The following is a 14839-nucleotide window of genomic DNA, read 5'->3' on the forward strand; positions in this document are numbered from 1 at the left end:
TAGAGTTCTCTCAAGTTGAATCTCTTATATATATAGTATAAAGATCAATTATGTTAATATTAATGAGAGTACTTATGTCAAAATATTTAATATAAAATATTAAAGTAAGTTTAAGTTTTTGAAAAGAAAAAAAAACAATTAAGTTCAAATATAATTTGTAAGTGTTTTATGTTGAAAAATCATTGATAATGATGATCTAAGGGGGTGCTCCACAAAGAAACGAAATTGAAAATTGTTTCATAAAAAGTCATATAAACACAAAAGAAAAGAACCTTTCTTCTCCATCTTCTCTCTAGACTACACCTTCTGATCTGTTCGCTTCTCCGACTCCGGCTGCTCAATCAGAGCCGGAGTCGGGCTTAATCTTTTGTTAATATCAACATGCATTAACTAGACAACCTTGCTCTTCATCTCTTTTTATCCAGATCTGCTTTTGTTCTAATTCCAGTGATCGATTGAAACACTTGCATGCCGCTTCTGAGTCTCTTTGGTTCACCTCTGGTCCTCGATCTCCTTCCTTCTCGTTTGAGAATGAATGAACCTAGTGGTGTTCTGTTTCGCTCCTTGTCATCAACTATAAGGTCTGATCGAGATCTTCCCCTTTGTCTTGCTTCTTTTAGGCGTTTCAAGTCATTCCGACATCGCCATCTCTGGCTTAAAGCTCAAGAACATTAATGTGGTTCTGGCTTGCTAGTAATCTGAAGCAGTGTTCTCTACTTGCATGTGCTATTCACTATAGGAGGATTTGCAAATCGAAGAATTGGCCATGATTGCTCTAATCGATTTGTCTTTGTTCAAAGAAGGCTCCCTGCTGTTTATGTCTCTTGCATGTTTGTTTCTTGAGAATTCTGGAATTAAATTTGATCTGTTTTTAGGTTTAGTCTAGTTTCGTATGTTTATTTCATATGTATGTTTGTTTCTTATTTCATGTTATCTCCCGCTTGTGGGCTATCTTTTCCGGGGACTGTATCGTTGTCCGCCGGACTTTGTATTTCCGGGATGGTATTCGCCGGACAAAACTGTAGTTCCGATCTAATATAATCTTAATTTCAGTGTGAAAAAAAAAATGATGATCTAAGGGTTGTTGACAAAAGAAAAAAAAGATGATCTAGGGGCAAATGTGCCCGGTATTCAGAATCCAGTCACAGCTGAGCTTATGCTCATCTAAATTGGGAAATGTATGAAGTAATAATCTCAAATGTGATTTGATGGAATTGTCTTCCATCTTGTATGTTGGTTTGTCAACTAAGTGGAAGTAGGTGATGGCGTCAAACCAACCACATGTCCAGAGTGTTTCCATTCCATATGTTGCTCAAAAAATATGTTAATAATATGATATTACTATCCGAGTCACAGAGGATTCTTTTACAAGCACCACTATATGAGAAAGAAGTTTACGGTTTGCGATCGTGCTAAAGAAGCATGACATCAGCTTCCAACTGATGAGAGTGTATACACCACTTGTATTTAACGACTTAGATATCAAAAGTATATACATCTTATTAGTATTTCATATAGGATGAGTAGACATGTTCTCTTTTTTCTTCTTCTTATTACTACGAGGTTATTGCCCCTAATTTTCTTTAGATTAATGTGATGAAAAATGTTTAAGAGACAGTCGCTGCACCAATTGTAAAAAAAAAGGAAAAAAGCTTGTCCGTCTGATGTTGTCGGAGAAGTGGAGTTGGTTTTTGTTTCATATCAGGTTTAAACACTGCAAACATCATAATCTTGGGAAAAAAAATTAGAAAACTTTTCTCTCATAGCACAACAGCCTTGGTACAACAGAACACACAAAGAATAGACAAAACAGAAGAAAAGTCACAAAACACAAGCAATCAAAGAGTTCTGAGTATCTTTCTGGTTTTATGTAGCTTTTGTCTGAATAAACATTGATAAATACAGCTCATGACTTTCTGGATTAGATACATACCATTTCTCCTCCTCTTCATACTTTGAATCCTGGAGCAATGTCCCCTTAGAACAGCCGCGGTTGTTGCTGTTGTTGTTGTGGATTTCCACTTCTCATCATCGCACAGAATTCTTCATAGTTGATTCTACCATCCTGCATTGAGGAGGAGCAAAACACACATTATGGACTCTGAACTAGCTTTCATGAAAGAAGAAGAAGAAGATGAGGAGATGTTTTGACTTACGTTATCAGAGTCAACATCTGAGAGAACCTCTTTGATTGTTGCATCATCTCCCATTCCATACTCCTTCAACGCCACTTCCAGCTCGTCTATTGTAATGTATCTGTCCCCACACATGCAAAAAATGGTGAGCTCTCTTACAAATTAAATGAGAAGAAACGGTTTTCACTTACCCGCTGCCGTCTTTGTCAAAATGCTGGAAGGCCTTGTAAAGATTCTCATCACTTTCAAGCCTGTGTCTATGCATAGTTGCAGTAATGAACTCTATGTAGTCCATTGACCCGTTCCCATCAACATCAGCCTAAATCACAACCCCAGGAGATATGAGTTCTTAAAAAAGTTAAAAAGAACGGAAAATGAGTTCAGCTTAAGAGCAAAAAACTTACAGCATCCATGAGCTGCTTCACTTCAGCTTCTGTGAGTTTAGATCCCAACTTGGCCAATCCTTCTTTCAGTTCTTCATATGTGATTGTGCCACTGTTGTCTGTGTCTATGTTAGCAAACATTGCCTTCAATCCTTGGATCTCTTCCGTGTTAATATTCTCGGCAATGACCTATTCGGGATCTAAATCTTTTAGCACAACGAGACAAGCAAACACAGTTTATAATTGAAAGTCTTGGAAGTCACCTTTAAGGCAAGTTGCTTTAGCTTATTCATTGCTCTAAACTGTTTCATCCTTGAGAGAACAGCACTGTCGATCGGCTTGTCCGATGCTTCTCCTTCTCTAAGCCATGGATGCTCTGCACAAAAACAATCAAACCAAGTCTCAGGATCAAGAATGAACAGATAATGTAAAACAAGTTCAAGATTCCATCCTTGACAGGGATACTACTACTTACCAAGAACATCAGCAGCAGAGATCCTCCTTTTTGGATCAGCAGTCAGCATTTTACGCACAAGATCTTTAGCACTGTTGGAGATTGATGGCCAAGGCTGGCTTTCAAAGTCGATATGGCCTTCCAATATAGCATCAAATATCCCTTTCTCGGTCTCTACATATCCATGATAGAAAGATGAACAAACAACAACCATATTTATATTATATATCAGCTGTTATATAAACATATGAATGAAAATGTAATGGCACAAGAGATAGAATGTGTTACCAGCCCAAAACGGGGGCACACCACTAAGTAGAATGTATAATATGATTCCAGCACTCCATATATCAACTTCTTTCCCGTATCTACGTCGCAAGACTTCAGGAGCAACATAGTATGCACTCCCAACAATGTCTCTATATACTTTTCCTGTAAAGAAGAAGAAGAAACAATCAAATGATGAATACTAAGCAACATCAAACTTTACCAGAGAGTTCATCTTAATGCAATTACAAACCAAGAAACACAAGACACAAAAACAATATAACTCAAGTCCACCAATGCTAGGGAAAGGAGAAACATATTTGTTTATATTTTTACCCTCTTCAATGAAGACAGACAAGCCAAAATCAGTAGCCTTGATCAAAGCCTTGTCATCTTTGCTAGAAAGCAAGAAATTCTCAGGCTTCAAGTCTCTATGCAACACACCCATGAAATGACAAATCTTGACAACACTCACAATCTGTCTACACACAGAAGCAGCTGCTCTCTCACTGTAATGCCCTTTAGCAATGATCCTATCAAACAACTCGCCACCAGCGCAAAGCTCCATGACCAGATTCACAGCCTTCTCATCCTCATACGCTCCTTTAAACTCCACAATGTTAGGCTGCCCACTCAAATGCTGCATGATCTGAATCTCTCTCCTCATATCATCCTTATCAGCTTTCGTCACCAGCTTCTTCTTCGAGATGGACTTGCAAGCGTACTTCTTCCCCGTCGAGTTCTCCGTGCAGAGATACGTCACCCCGAACTGCCCTCGTCCTAGCTCTTTCCCCAATGTGTAGAACAGCTTCACGTCCTCGTAAGCGTTCTCTAGGATAGAACTGCTCCTTGCCGCTTTGGGGCTTGGTGCTGGTGCCGCCATTCTCCACGGCGGCGGTTGATTCGTCCCGGAAGGGGGTTTCTCCGGCGTCTGGCTTCTAGGCTGTGGAGTATACGACGGTGGATCTTGGTGGGTCTGATCCACTTCAACTGATCTGGTCTGCCCGTTTTGCTGAGCCTTCACCAATCCATTGTTCTTTGCAAAACAGTTCCCCATGATTTCCGACAACCCAGAGAAGAAAGATCGCAACTTTGACTAAGTTGGCTCAAATGACGACGACCCAGAGAATAAAGATGGCAACTTTAGCTCAGATTCTGACGACCCGGAGAAGAAAGATCACGCCTTTAGCTAAGTTAGCTCGAATTCTGAAGACCCAGAGAGAGAAAATGATCGCAGCTTTTGGATGATAGAAGTGAATATGTTTGCAGATGATCAAAGAAGGAAGGAACAAGAGAGAAATTTTAAGAAAAAGTCAGATTCGTTTTAAATAATTAGTTGGGACGTTATATAATAATATCAAGACGTGGAAGCATCACTTCAGCAACGCTTTCAGATAAATATTACCTTAGTTCATGAAGCAAGAAATAATGTTTGCCAGATGGATTTGATGATTATTTAAAAATTAGAGAGTTGAAAAAGTTGCAGAATAAATCATGAGAAGCATGAATGGAGAACAAGTGGTGGTGGTAGTGGTGGGTTCATATTATAGGAAGAGGAGAGAGGGCGGCTTTTTCTGGGAAAGATAGATGTTGAAAAGTAAAAGAGTCTATTACATCAACACGGAGTCAAACGCTTTCTTCAGTAGTCTTTTTTTTATTAGTTTAATTTGTCATCATTTTCCCATTATTACTCCGAATTATTCCACCACTGGCCAGATAAGACAGAGATTATGAATGTTTTTCTTCTTGTCTGAAAAAATATCGTGCAGATGACAAAAAAAGAATAACCGAATTTTATGTTTGACACTTTTGCTTCTAAGAACACGTACGCGTTTTGAAGCTCTGGTTGTTTTTATACTTGTACAGTATTGTAGTGTGTACATCTTTTGACTTGGGTGTCTATAAGTTTTTCTTTTGTTGGTTTTATCATATTTAAATTATCTCAGATACATGCATTTTCCAAAAATAAACAGTTTTAGAAACCTTTTGAATTATACTTTCCCTTTTCCTAAAAATGCTGTCACTATGCTGCATTCATACCTACCTTAATTGAATTAAGTTATCTCATCTGTGGACTACCTACCTATTCTTACAAAAGACACTTTCTTTTTAGTAATGTATTGCTTAACATATCACATGGCTTTAATCCATCCACATTCTTATGTATAACAATTTTATAAGACCACAAATTGTCACTAGTACTTTTTGATGTAGCTAGTATTGTAGTAGCCGCCATTGTATGAGGCATGGAAGGTCACACCACAGACATCGGATGTATTAAAGGCGAGTTGGTAGCCGGAGTCATCACCACGGTCCAACTCTATGGACTGATGCTACATGTGTGTGATCAACCTTTGTCTAAGGTTATTGTCACTCTGCATAAAACCTAGAGTCTAAAACGAAATCATATGGTTGTAATTAGAAAGTGATATATTTTTGATAGAAAGATAATTGGTACACTAGTTTGATGACACACTAATAAAAAGCTAGAGAGGCGTGACCATAGTAAGTGGTTTCCTAGGCAAAACGATTAATGTACAAAACAAAGTAGTTATCAAATAAAACGTTATTGGGATTAGTATGGGCTTCATAGCCCACTGTGTCCAAGCTCTACAACTTTAAAACTTCAGAAAAAAAAAACACTTTGTTTCCGCAGTAATATACGGACCAAAATAAGGGCAAATTTGGAAATGTGAAAAGGGTATGATAAAGGAGGAGAGAACGAGACACGAGAATCATCTGCGTACCTACCTTACTCTCTCTCAAAGACTGTTTGGTCTTCTTTTGCTTTTGTGTAAACCTGCGCCGTAAATAGAGAAATGACTTTGTCACTCTTCAAGTCGATAACCTCTCCAAAGCTCCACTTCTCCGCACCACTTGGGTTCTTCTCTCGTTGCCCTTTGGTTGCCAACGCTGGTGTGTCAACAATGTCTTCTAAATCTATTCCTTTCGCTTCACTCACTATCTCGGCCGCTGCTTCTGGTAACCATTCACTCTATCATCCTACTAATCATAAAATGGCCTGGCCGATGCATCTGCTTATTAGTCTTGTTGTGGGTTCTTTTAGGTAAGAAGGAAGTAGTGGCAACAGAGAAAGCACCAGCTGCTTTGGGACCATACTCTCAGGCTATCAAAGCTAATAATTTAGTTTTCCTCTCTGGTGTTCTTGGACTTATACCTGAGGTCCCTCCTTATCATATATATTTGAAGTTTTTCTAAATCATCATATTGTTTCTTCTTCCTCTTCTATGGGTTCTACTAAGATTGCAACTTTTTCGTCTCTTTTTTTTTCCTTATCATATATATAAATGAAGTTTTTAACACTCACCACATTGTTTCTTCTTCCTCTTCTTATCTCTGGGTTCTACTAAGATTGCAACTTTTTTTTGTGTATATATAGACTGGAAAGTTTGCTTCAGACAGCGTTGAGGATCAGACAGAGCAGGTGAACTAGCTTTCCAACTGTCTCATTGTTGTCTCTATAAAGATTAGCTTCGCTTACAGCAGTTTCCACTTCCGTTGAGTTACTCTTGTCTTTCTCTACTGATTTTGTCTCATTGCTTCTGTTATTGTTTTTTCTATTGGAATAACGAAGGTGCTCAAGAACATGGGGGAGATACTGAAAGCCAGTGGTTCTGATTACTCCTCCGTGGTGAAGACAACGATCATGTACGTTTTAGAATCATTTATCCATTTGAGTTTTTGAATCTAATATCTTTGGGGTTTTTTTGGTTTCTGTCACAGGCTTGCTGACTTGGGTGACTTCAAGAAAGTGAACGAGATATACGCCAAATGTGAGCTCTTTTATAACTTCATTACTGTTCCTACTTTTGGTTCTAAAATGCATAATTACCGTCTATGTATTGTTTTTTTTTTTTAAATGTGGTGTTAAATACTTTGAACCTTTTTTTTTGGTCTGGTGCAGACTTCCCAGCTCCTTCTCCAGCACGATCAACATATCAAGTCGCGGCTTTGCCTCTGAACGCCAAGATCGAGATCGAATGTATTGCAACACTCTAGAAACACGCTATGAAGAGGTGGGGAAAGATGTCAAAACAAATAAGACAATAAACCATGGTTTTGGGGGGGGCTTATCTTATCATATCCCTAAATCAAGAATAAGCGATGTAGTCTTCTATTTGACCGTCATTTTGAAGTTTTGACTTGATATATATTAAGTACAATGTTTTTTTTAAGAAACCTTGAATGCCTAGCTATGCTGAACAAAGATAGTGTTTGGTAAGTTGAATCCACCAACTGCAAAAAGGGCGAGACTCGTATCTCTCTGCGTAGTTTGACTTAAGGAGAGTGTTGAAAGACTCCATCTTGAGAATGCAGTTCTTAATTAGAAGAGAGATGATGTTTTGATATACAAAACTCAATTATTTGAAACACAAACACATACATTTCTTATTATTGTTGGTTGATAATAAAAAACAAACATAGAGCAACAACTTAAGTTCCCTGGTTAGAGAAATCTAACTAGGAAAATACTTAGTTGAAGAAACTGCCTCCATTTCGACTTCAACTATCAACACATCACCCATCACATAACCTTTCCAAAAATCTCTTAGATCATCTAGAGAGATAAACTCATCGTATCCCCAACCTAGTCCCGGAGTAGTGAACCAATGATCGACTGCAAAAAAAGAAAAAAAATTGACAAGGAGACATTCATTAGTCATCGAGGATTAATTTATAGTACCGATGAAGGGATCATGTGCTTACTTGGCCTTTCGATGGTTGTCCACAATAACGAGAAGATCTTTTGGTTAATAACTCTAAGCCTTGCTCGAACATAAATCTTCTCATTGGGTCTAACTTTCTCGTTCTCATTAAGGATAAGAAACATGGACATGGCTCTTCCCGCTGCCGTTGCACGGCCACGTGGAAATATTTGTATATTCCTGTTCAACATATGGAATATCTGTTACTACTCTACCACTATACGCTAACTAAAATCAAAAGAGCTTTACTCTTGAAATAGTGTTGGACTCACCAATTCCTTCCTCCGACTGAGAACGTATTAGAGTTGTGCGTATCTCCTACCAGCGTGGAGAACCTCTGAATAGTCCATGTGAACTTCGGGTTAGGGAAATTCCTAGCGACAGTGAAAAGTTCTGAACTTTGAAAGGGAGAGTGAACAGTCACATCAACACCAAACTCGCAGTTATCTCCATCGAAGAGGTATCCGTTGCTCGGGTTTCTGAAGATATCAAGAGGGAGGACCCGAGGGAATCCCCACATCGTTTTGAAAATATTGTATTGCCATACATCAGTATCTGGATTAAAACATAGATAGATAGATGTCACTACTATAGTATTAGTATATACACATTGCATGTTTCTTGATAAAATGGAAAATTTAGAAAGAAACCTTGGATGGTGTAGAAATTCCTCTCGGTCCTTTTGAATACGTAAAACGTGAGATCTACGAAAACCTCTTGATCTGCAGCAACGAGAGTGGAGTTGTCTATGGCTAAGTAAAGCGAAATGAACCCTGAACCACCATCCTGCCTGTTCCCGTTGGGATACACAATAAGTGACCTGTATAAACAATATCCATCGAAAGTTTTTTAATATGTAATATTCGATTAGGAGACACGAGAAAAAAAAAAAGATTAGGAGACACGAGATTTTTGGGGATTAAAGAAAATACTAATTTAATAAGTATTTTAATAATTTTCTTTTGTTCTAAACAATTTTTGTTTTAAAACTATTGACTGATATTTCACTTGTCTATGATTAGAGCGGGTTCTATATTCAGAAGAAATAATATCAGAATACCAACATACCAGTTGTATCCACCAACGGGAAAAGGACGAGATTCGTATCTTTCTGTGAAGTTTGACTGAAGAAGTGTGTTGAAAGACTCCATTCTAAGAGAGTAAGACATCGGAGGACGATCTCTCATACCCGTCACTAAGTTTGAAGGTGAGACTTTATAATCACGTGAAGAGATCTCTAGATCATCTTCATTTAAGTAATGCGCTTCTCCCAGGATTGAGTTTGGTTGTGCTCCATTCTCCTCTGTTTCAAGGAAAAAAAAAACCAGAGCACTTGAGTAAAATAGAACAAGACGTTAAAGGATCTCTTAAATATGGGTTCGAATCAGAGCATAAGATATTGCATGCATACGCTGTATAATTGTGGTTCGGTCATCAGTGGGTTGTCGTATGAGGGGTTGTGCAGAGGAAGAGGTGATCAAAAGACAAAATAAGAGACAAACACCATTTATGGTGTTTGTGTAGTGACTCTTCATCTTTTGAGATTGTATATATGAATGGAAGTGTAGAGTGCAAAGACTGGTGTAGTGGTGTGAGACTTATATAGTTCCCCCCCCCCCCCCCCCTTTGTAGTGGTGTGAGACTTATATAGAGAGTACAAAGACTTTATAAAAAAAAAAAAAAAAAAAGACATATAGTTTTTTTTTTTTTGAACAAAGACATATAGTTTTTTTTTCCCCTTTTTTAAGAGACTTATATAGTTGATAGGAGAGATAGGTGCCTCTGTCAATGCTAATGTATCTATGAAATTATTACATATACATGTTGTTTCGTATTTTAATTAACTTTCTTTTATGCACTAACCAGAGAGTAGAAGAACATGTTTATCGGTAGTTTCTTGACACAAATTTCTAAGAAAAAAACAAATAAAATAATATTTCTTCAGTTTTATATTTAGTGTAGAAAAAAATTTCGTTGTAAAATAAATACTTTTTTAATATTTAAATGTAAAATTTATTAGTTTTATTCTTCGTTTTATTTTTTATTGGTTGAAATGCATGAATAATAATATTTTATATAAAAAATATACAAAATTAAATGATTTTTTAGTCTGTTTGCATATGTTAAAAGTAATATTTAAAATGAAATAGATGGAGTAAAAATTTAAGAAAGATAAAATTGAAAAGCTCTTAACTAAAAATTATAAGAAACGGTTCCAACACTTACACACATATGTTTCACTTATTTGTTGGTGATGTTTTCAGTGTTGAACATGCTCTAAGAACACTTTTAGAAAGGAACTAGGAGAAAATATTATGAGTATGTAATTATTAAGAAAATAAAGAAAAGAAATTAAAAGGAGAAGAGAGAAAGTGAAGAAGTTCTTAAAACTTTAAACTCGAAGTTTAGAACTTCAAAACAACTTCATTATCCAAATGTCAATTATTTAATTGTTTTACTTTTAAAAATAAAAATAAATTTAATTAAGTAATTTAGTTTTATTAAAGCAGAAAACTGCATGTATTTTTGTGTCTATATACACGCGCATGCATCCATGAAAAAGAGAGAGCATATAATAATATACTTTTTTATACAAAAAATGTGGTTGTTCAATTGTATCTATTTACTCAATATATACATTTAATACATTTATTTGTTCAATAAAAATATATGCCAGCATGCACACAGTAATACACACGTAAAATACAGTTGCTGATCCACGCATACGCGTGCTTCTATAATATTCTCACGCTGATTACTGCAAACGCGTGTATATTATTGACAAAATCTACATGCAAATATGCAATCGCATGCACAAAACTACAATGTAACTTCTTTTTTTTGAAACTGAGACTACTTTTTTTTTGGGCAACTGATAATGATATTAAAATAGGAAGGTTTATGAGTTACATAAGCTTGGGCCAGAATGCAAACGGGCCTTTGCATTTAAGTCCGCTAGTCCATTTAACTCTCTTCTGATGAAAGAAAAACGACAAAACGAAAACGACGATTTGGCGATGTCCGAAAGTACTCCGTAAAGCTCAGTCGGATGACGTCCCGAGGTGATAGCTCCGATGAGCACTTGTGAATCTGATATGAGTCAGATAGAGGTGATGTTGATCTCCGCTGCGTGTAGAAGGGCACTTCTCACAGCCAGAGCCTCAGCCATGCAAGATGAAGAGACGTTGTCCTGGAATTGCGATCCTCTGTTGTGTTCCTGCCCTTCATGATCTGAAAAGACCCAAGCTAAGCCGGCGTTTCTTGAGTCTGCTCTCCACGCGGCGTCTGTGTTGCAATAGATCGAAGGAAGCTCGGGATTCTGCTGAGATGGGAAACCACTGGAGATCGGAGAGGTGATGCCACAATTTTTGGTCTTTGCTTGAGCCAAGTCCCATTCCTTCACGGCCGTGATCGCGCCAAGCACGATTTCTCTTGGTGTTGAGGCTCTCTTCTCGAAGATGAGTCGATTTCTCGAGGTCCAGATAAGCCAGCAAATCCAAGGGAAGATATTGCTGGTGAAGCCATATGGGGGAAGCGCAATCCAAGTAGATGAGAGGATAAGAGCTTCCTTGAAAGAAACGAGCTGAGAAGGATCGATTTGCATCGTCCAAAGATTACTACTCCACACTTCCCGAGCAAAGGAGCAGTGGAATAGTAAGTGCAGCGTAGTCTCCGGTTCTCCGCAACGGCAACAAGAAGTCGAGACTTGTATGTTTCTTCTTTGCAGATTTTCACCTGTAGGTAAGGCATTCTGGCCCACTTTCCATAGGAAAATTTTAATTTTTGGTAAGAGGCTTGGTGACCAGACGAATTTATGCCATTTCCAATCATCAGGATCGTTGTTTGAATCGCCATAACAATTACTCTCTCTATTTTATAATATATAATGTTATAGATGAAACTACAAATATAAAAATACTTTTCGGTTAAAAACTATTAAAACTATAAATTAAAACAATTCAACCAATCATTAAAAAGATAGTAAAATATAACTAGTTGAACATTTTCTCATAAAATTAAAACTGTACAATTATGTTAAAACCTTTTATATTTTGAAACAACACAAATCTTCAATTTAAATTATAGTATTATGAAATGCGGGGAATAAAATAAAGTTAAAACAGTTATAATAACGAATCCCGATACTAGTTTTTATAGTAAACAAAAATTTATATTAAACAAAACAATCACTTTAAATTAAATCTATAGCTTTATTCAAATCTAAAAAAACAAAACACAAATACATATCCAGATTTGACAGAATTACCATTTTAAAAATGAAGATGAAAACTATGGAATGAAAAACCAACAAAAACTTTAAGTGAGAAAGACATTAGATAAAAAGATGAAAAATTGATATAAGTGGTGACTTCAAGTTCAAAGGATTAGATAAATGTTAGATAGTTTTTAGAGTGATTTTTTATTCTGTTACAACCATTTTGAAAAAAGAAGAAAATGTGTGAAAAAAACTAATTAAGTTAAAAATGGGTAAAAGAAAACTTTTCGAAAAAGAAGACTTCTGAAGGAGTTTTTAATGGATAGTTTTTTGGTAAATTTTTTAAGATGTCTTTTACTTTTAAACCCTAAAATCATATACTTTAACTAGATAGAAACAAACATTTCATTAATCATAGAATCAATTTATAAATAAAAATAAACACTTTTATTACAAATTTTATTTTTTCAAAATAATTAAGATTCTAAAATCCAACCTAAAAATAGCAATATTACTTGAACATATGTTAAAAATTCTAACTAATGGACAACCATCACTTACAAACTAATTCACTCATATATGTTAAAAAGTTTAACTTTATTAGATTTAATTTTACATGATTTAAAATTGTTTATATTTACATAATTTTAATTTATTTTTCATCAAAATATTTTTATAATTTTATAAATTAATTTTAGGATTAAATACATGAGTAGACTTCTCGAAAAAAAATATTGACTCGATAACTCTTCTCAAATAAGATTTCATTGTTTAAAAGGGTTATAATCGTAAAAAATATTTATAATTTTATGTTGGGTCATAAGAAACTAGTTGTAATATTACTATCCTTTTAAAACTATTTTGCATTTGATTAAATTTAATGTATATATTTGAATTAAAATTCAAGTTTTGTGTAATTTTTAGTAAATATTCCAGATTTCAAATCAATTGAACAACCAAAAATCTTGATTATTTTATTTTCTTGGGAAAACACATATTATTTTTGGATATTTAAATTAAAATCCATAATTAATTTTTGAAGAAGCACTTTATCAATTTTTTGGAAAAATTCACATTCTTAATGGAAAGATATAGATTGATTAATTAACATAGTTATAACTTTATTAACTTAAGTATGAAAATTGATATTCCTTCTGTTTCATATAAATATCAGTTTAACACTTTTCTTGTTACAAAAAGAGTGTCGCTTTAGAATTGCAATACAAATTTCAGTTTAATATTAACTACAAATGCATTTATTTTATAAATTATTTCATTTATCTCTAATACTATTGGTTAAATATGTGTAATTAATGAGAATTCAAATACATTCAATCATTTTTAATCTGTGTGAAAAATATTAAAATGATATTTTTCGTGAAACGGAAGAAGTATTTGCCACACGAGAACAAAAATATATTTTTTAATATTCACATATATATAACCGCTGTTTTATTGGATATTTTTTTTGACCAATGTTCTATTGGATATTGAATAGGAATTGTTTAACATTTCAGTAAAGCATATGTAATAGGAATGTGATGGAAATATAATATAACCCGCCAAGAAGAAGATTTTCATTTGTTTTTTTTGTTTTTTTTTAACTTGATTTTCATTTGTTTCTTTGGCAGTGCTTTCTTGGTATTCAAAGCCTATGATAATATATCGATCTTGTTTTGTTTTTTTATGAAGAAGAATGTAGCTTACTTACAAATTTTAATATTGCCATTTTAGCAAAAAAAAAATGATTTCTATAAGTATTTGTTTTTAATTTGTCCACTGGAAAACCTTGGTATCCAAAGCCTATGAGGATCTATCTAGTTTTTTTGGCATCATCTAATGTTTGACTTGTATTTACCACATGTGAGTAAAAACACCTTTTTACGCTTGAAGATCCAGACTCGAAAATCAGTTTTTATATGGTCATGATTCATGACTCATGAATAACAATTTTAATTTAATTGTTGGAGTTTTGGAGAACAATGAATACGTTTTGAGATTTTGAGAAAAATAATTATTATTGAATGTCCCATAAACATTTTTTTGGTTAAAAAAACATAAGTGCTTCCAAGAAAAGTCGTACAGTTTTAAGTATTGTTTCTGTTATAAAAACTCTATTCATTTAAAATACAGACAAAAAATCATATTATTATTATTTTCTAGATAACCAATAATGTCCGGTGGACCGAGATCCAACCGATTAATCTTCTGGAAACATATATTTTTATCGTATGACCACACATATTTAGTGTTATAAATTTTTTTAAAACCTTGAATGCTTAATTCAACAGAACTCGGCTACCACTGTCTCCATCCATGTGTGGTAAGAATCATATTATTAAGTGGTTGATAGTAATGCAAATATGGACCTGTAAATGCCTTGGTTAGTATAACGAGACATCCAACTAGGGAAATACTCTGTTGAAAAAATTGCTTCCTTTTCGACGTGAACCATCAACACATAATTTACAAAAACCTTTGATGAATCTTTGGGACTGGAGAGTGAGATGAACTCTCTGAAAGAAATGGGTTTAAATGTTCTAAAAAGGCTTTAATTTATGAGGGGAGTCATAAATATTTAAGAAAGTGTTTAAAATATTTGTGAAAGGGTATTTTGTTCCAAGAAAGAAAAACATTCATGATCGAAGGGTTCCCAA

The 14839-nt window shown here is 34.8% G+C and overlaps 4 protein-coding genes across 4 annotated transcripts; 1 reads left to right on the top strand and 3 right to left on the bottom strand.

Annotated features, from left to right (window-relative positions):
- Positions 1-1744: 1744 nt before the first annotated feature.
- Positions 1745-4805, bottom strand: LOC108861530 (calcium-dependent protein kinase 9). The gene is made up of 9 exons (XM_018635411.2): positions 4645-4805; positions 3576-4476; positions 3261-3404; positions 2994-3146; positions 2782-2894; positions 2540-2707; positions 2327-2454; positions 2157-2256; positions 1745-2065 (listed from the first exon to the last, which is right to left on the bottom strand). The coding sequence occupies exons 2-9, from the start codon at positions 4294-4296 to the stop codon at positions 1979-1981; spliced, it is 1614 nt and encodes a 537-aa protein (XP_018490913.1). The 5' UTR covers positions 4297-4476; positions 4645-4805; the 3' UTR covers positions 1745-1978.
- A 1162-nt stretch (positions 4806-5967) lies between these two features.
- LOC130512612 (reactive Intermediate Deaminase A, chloroplastic-like) lies at positions 5968-7482 on the top strand. The gene is made up of 6 exons (XM_057010772.1): positions 5968-6221; positions 6307-6422; positions 6640-6684; positions 6835-6908; positions 6984-7033; positions 7165-7482. The coding sequence occupies exons 1-6, from the start codon at positions 6059-6061 to the stop codon at positions 7257-7259; spliced, it is 543 nt and encodes a 180-aa protein (XP_056866752.1). The 5' UTR covers positions 5968-6058; the 3' UTR covers positions 7260-7482.
- Position 7483: 1 nt separating this feature from the next.
- On the bottom strand, positions 7484-9501 carry LOC130494990 (uncharacterized). The gene is made up of 6 exons (XM_056985878.1): positions 9378-9501; positions 9035-9269; positions 8617-8786; positions 8239-8521; positions 7968-8146; positions 7484-7878 (listed from the first exon to the last, which is right to left on the bottom strand). The coding sequence occupies exons 1-6, from the start codon at positions 9499-9501 to the stop codon at positions 7718-7720; spliced, it is 1152 nt and encodes a 383-aa protein (XP_056841858.1). The 3' UTR covers positions 7484-7717.
- Positions 9502-11066: 1565 nt separating this feature from the next.
- Positions 11067-11570, bottom strand: LOC130494991 (uncharacterized). Its single transcript, XM_056985879.1, has one exon. It carries the CDS (start codon positions 11568-11570, stop codon positions 11067-11069), a length of 504 nt encoding a protein of 167 aa, XP_056841859.1.
- Between the last annotated feature and the right edge of the window lie 3269 nt (positions 11571-14839).

The sequence above is a fragment of the Raphanus sativus genome, chromosome 5 (assembly GCF_000801105.2).
Source record: "Raphanus sativus cultivar WK10039 chromosome 5, ASM80110v3, whole genome shotgun sequence".
In the NCBI taxonomy this organism is placed as follows: domain Eukaryota; kingdom Viridiplantae; phylum Streptophyta; class Magnoliopsida; order Brassicales; family Brassicaceae; genus Raphanus; species Raphanus sativus.

Coding starts and splice junctions, on each gene's coding strand:
- LOC108861530 (XM_018635411.2), bottom strand. CDS start 4,296: ATGGGGAACTGTTTTGCAAAGAACAATGGATTGGTGAAGGCTCAGCAA. Junction 3,147..3,260: donor TGTGCCCCCGTTTTGGGCTG/GTAACACATTCT, acceptor ATGGATATGTAG/AGACCGAGAAAGGGATATTT. Junction 2,455..2,539: donor TGAAGCAGCTCATGGATGCT/GTAAGTTTTTTG, acceptor GTTGTGATTTAG/GCTGATGTTGATGGGAACGG.
- LOC130512612 (XM_057010772.1), top strand. CDS start 6,059: ATGACTTTGTCACTCTTCAAGTCGATAACCTCTCCAAAGCTCCACTTC. Junction 6,423..6,639: donor TTCTTGGACTTATACCTGAG/GTCCCTCCTTAT, acceptor GTGTATATATAG/ACTGGAAAGTTTGCTTCAGA. Junction 6,685..6,834: donor TTGAGGATCAGACAGAGCAG/GTGAACTAGCTT, acceptor GGAATAACGAAG/GTGCTCAAGAACATGGGGGA.
- LOC130494990 (XM_056985878.1), bottom strand. CDS start 9,501: ATGAAGAGTCACTACACAAACACCATAAATGGTGTTTGTCTCTTATTT. Junction 8,522..8,616: donor GAATTTCTACACCATCCAAG/GTTTCTTTCTAA, acceptor GTTTTAATCCAG/ATACTGATGTATGGCAATAC. Junction 7,879..7,967: donor GACAACCATCGAAAGGCCAA/GTAAGCACATGA, acceptor CTTTTTTTGCAG/TCGATCATTGGTTCACTACT.
- LOC130494991 (XM_056985879.1), bottom strand. CDS start 11,570: ATGCAAATCGATCCTTCTCAGCTCGTTTCTTTCAAGGAAGCTCTTATC.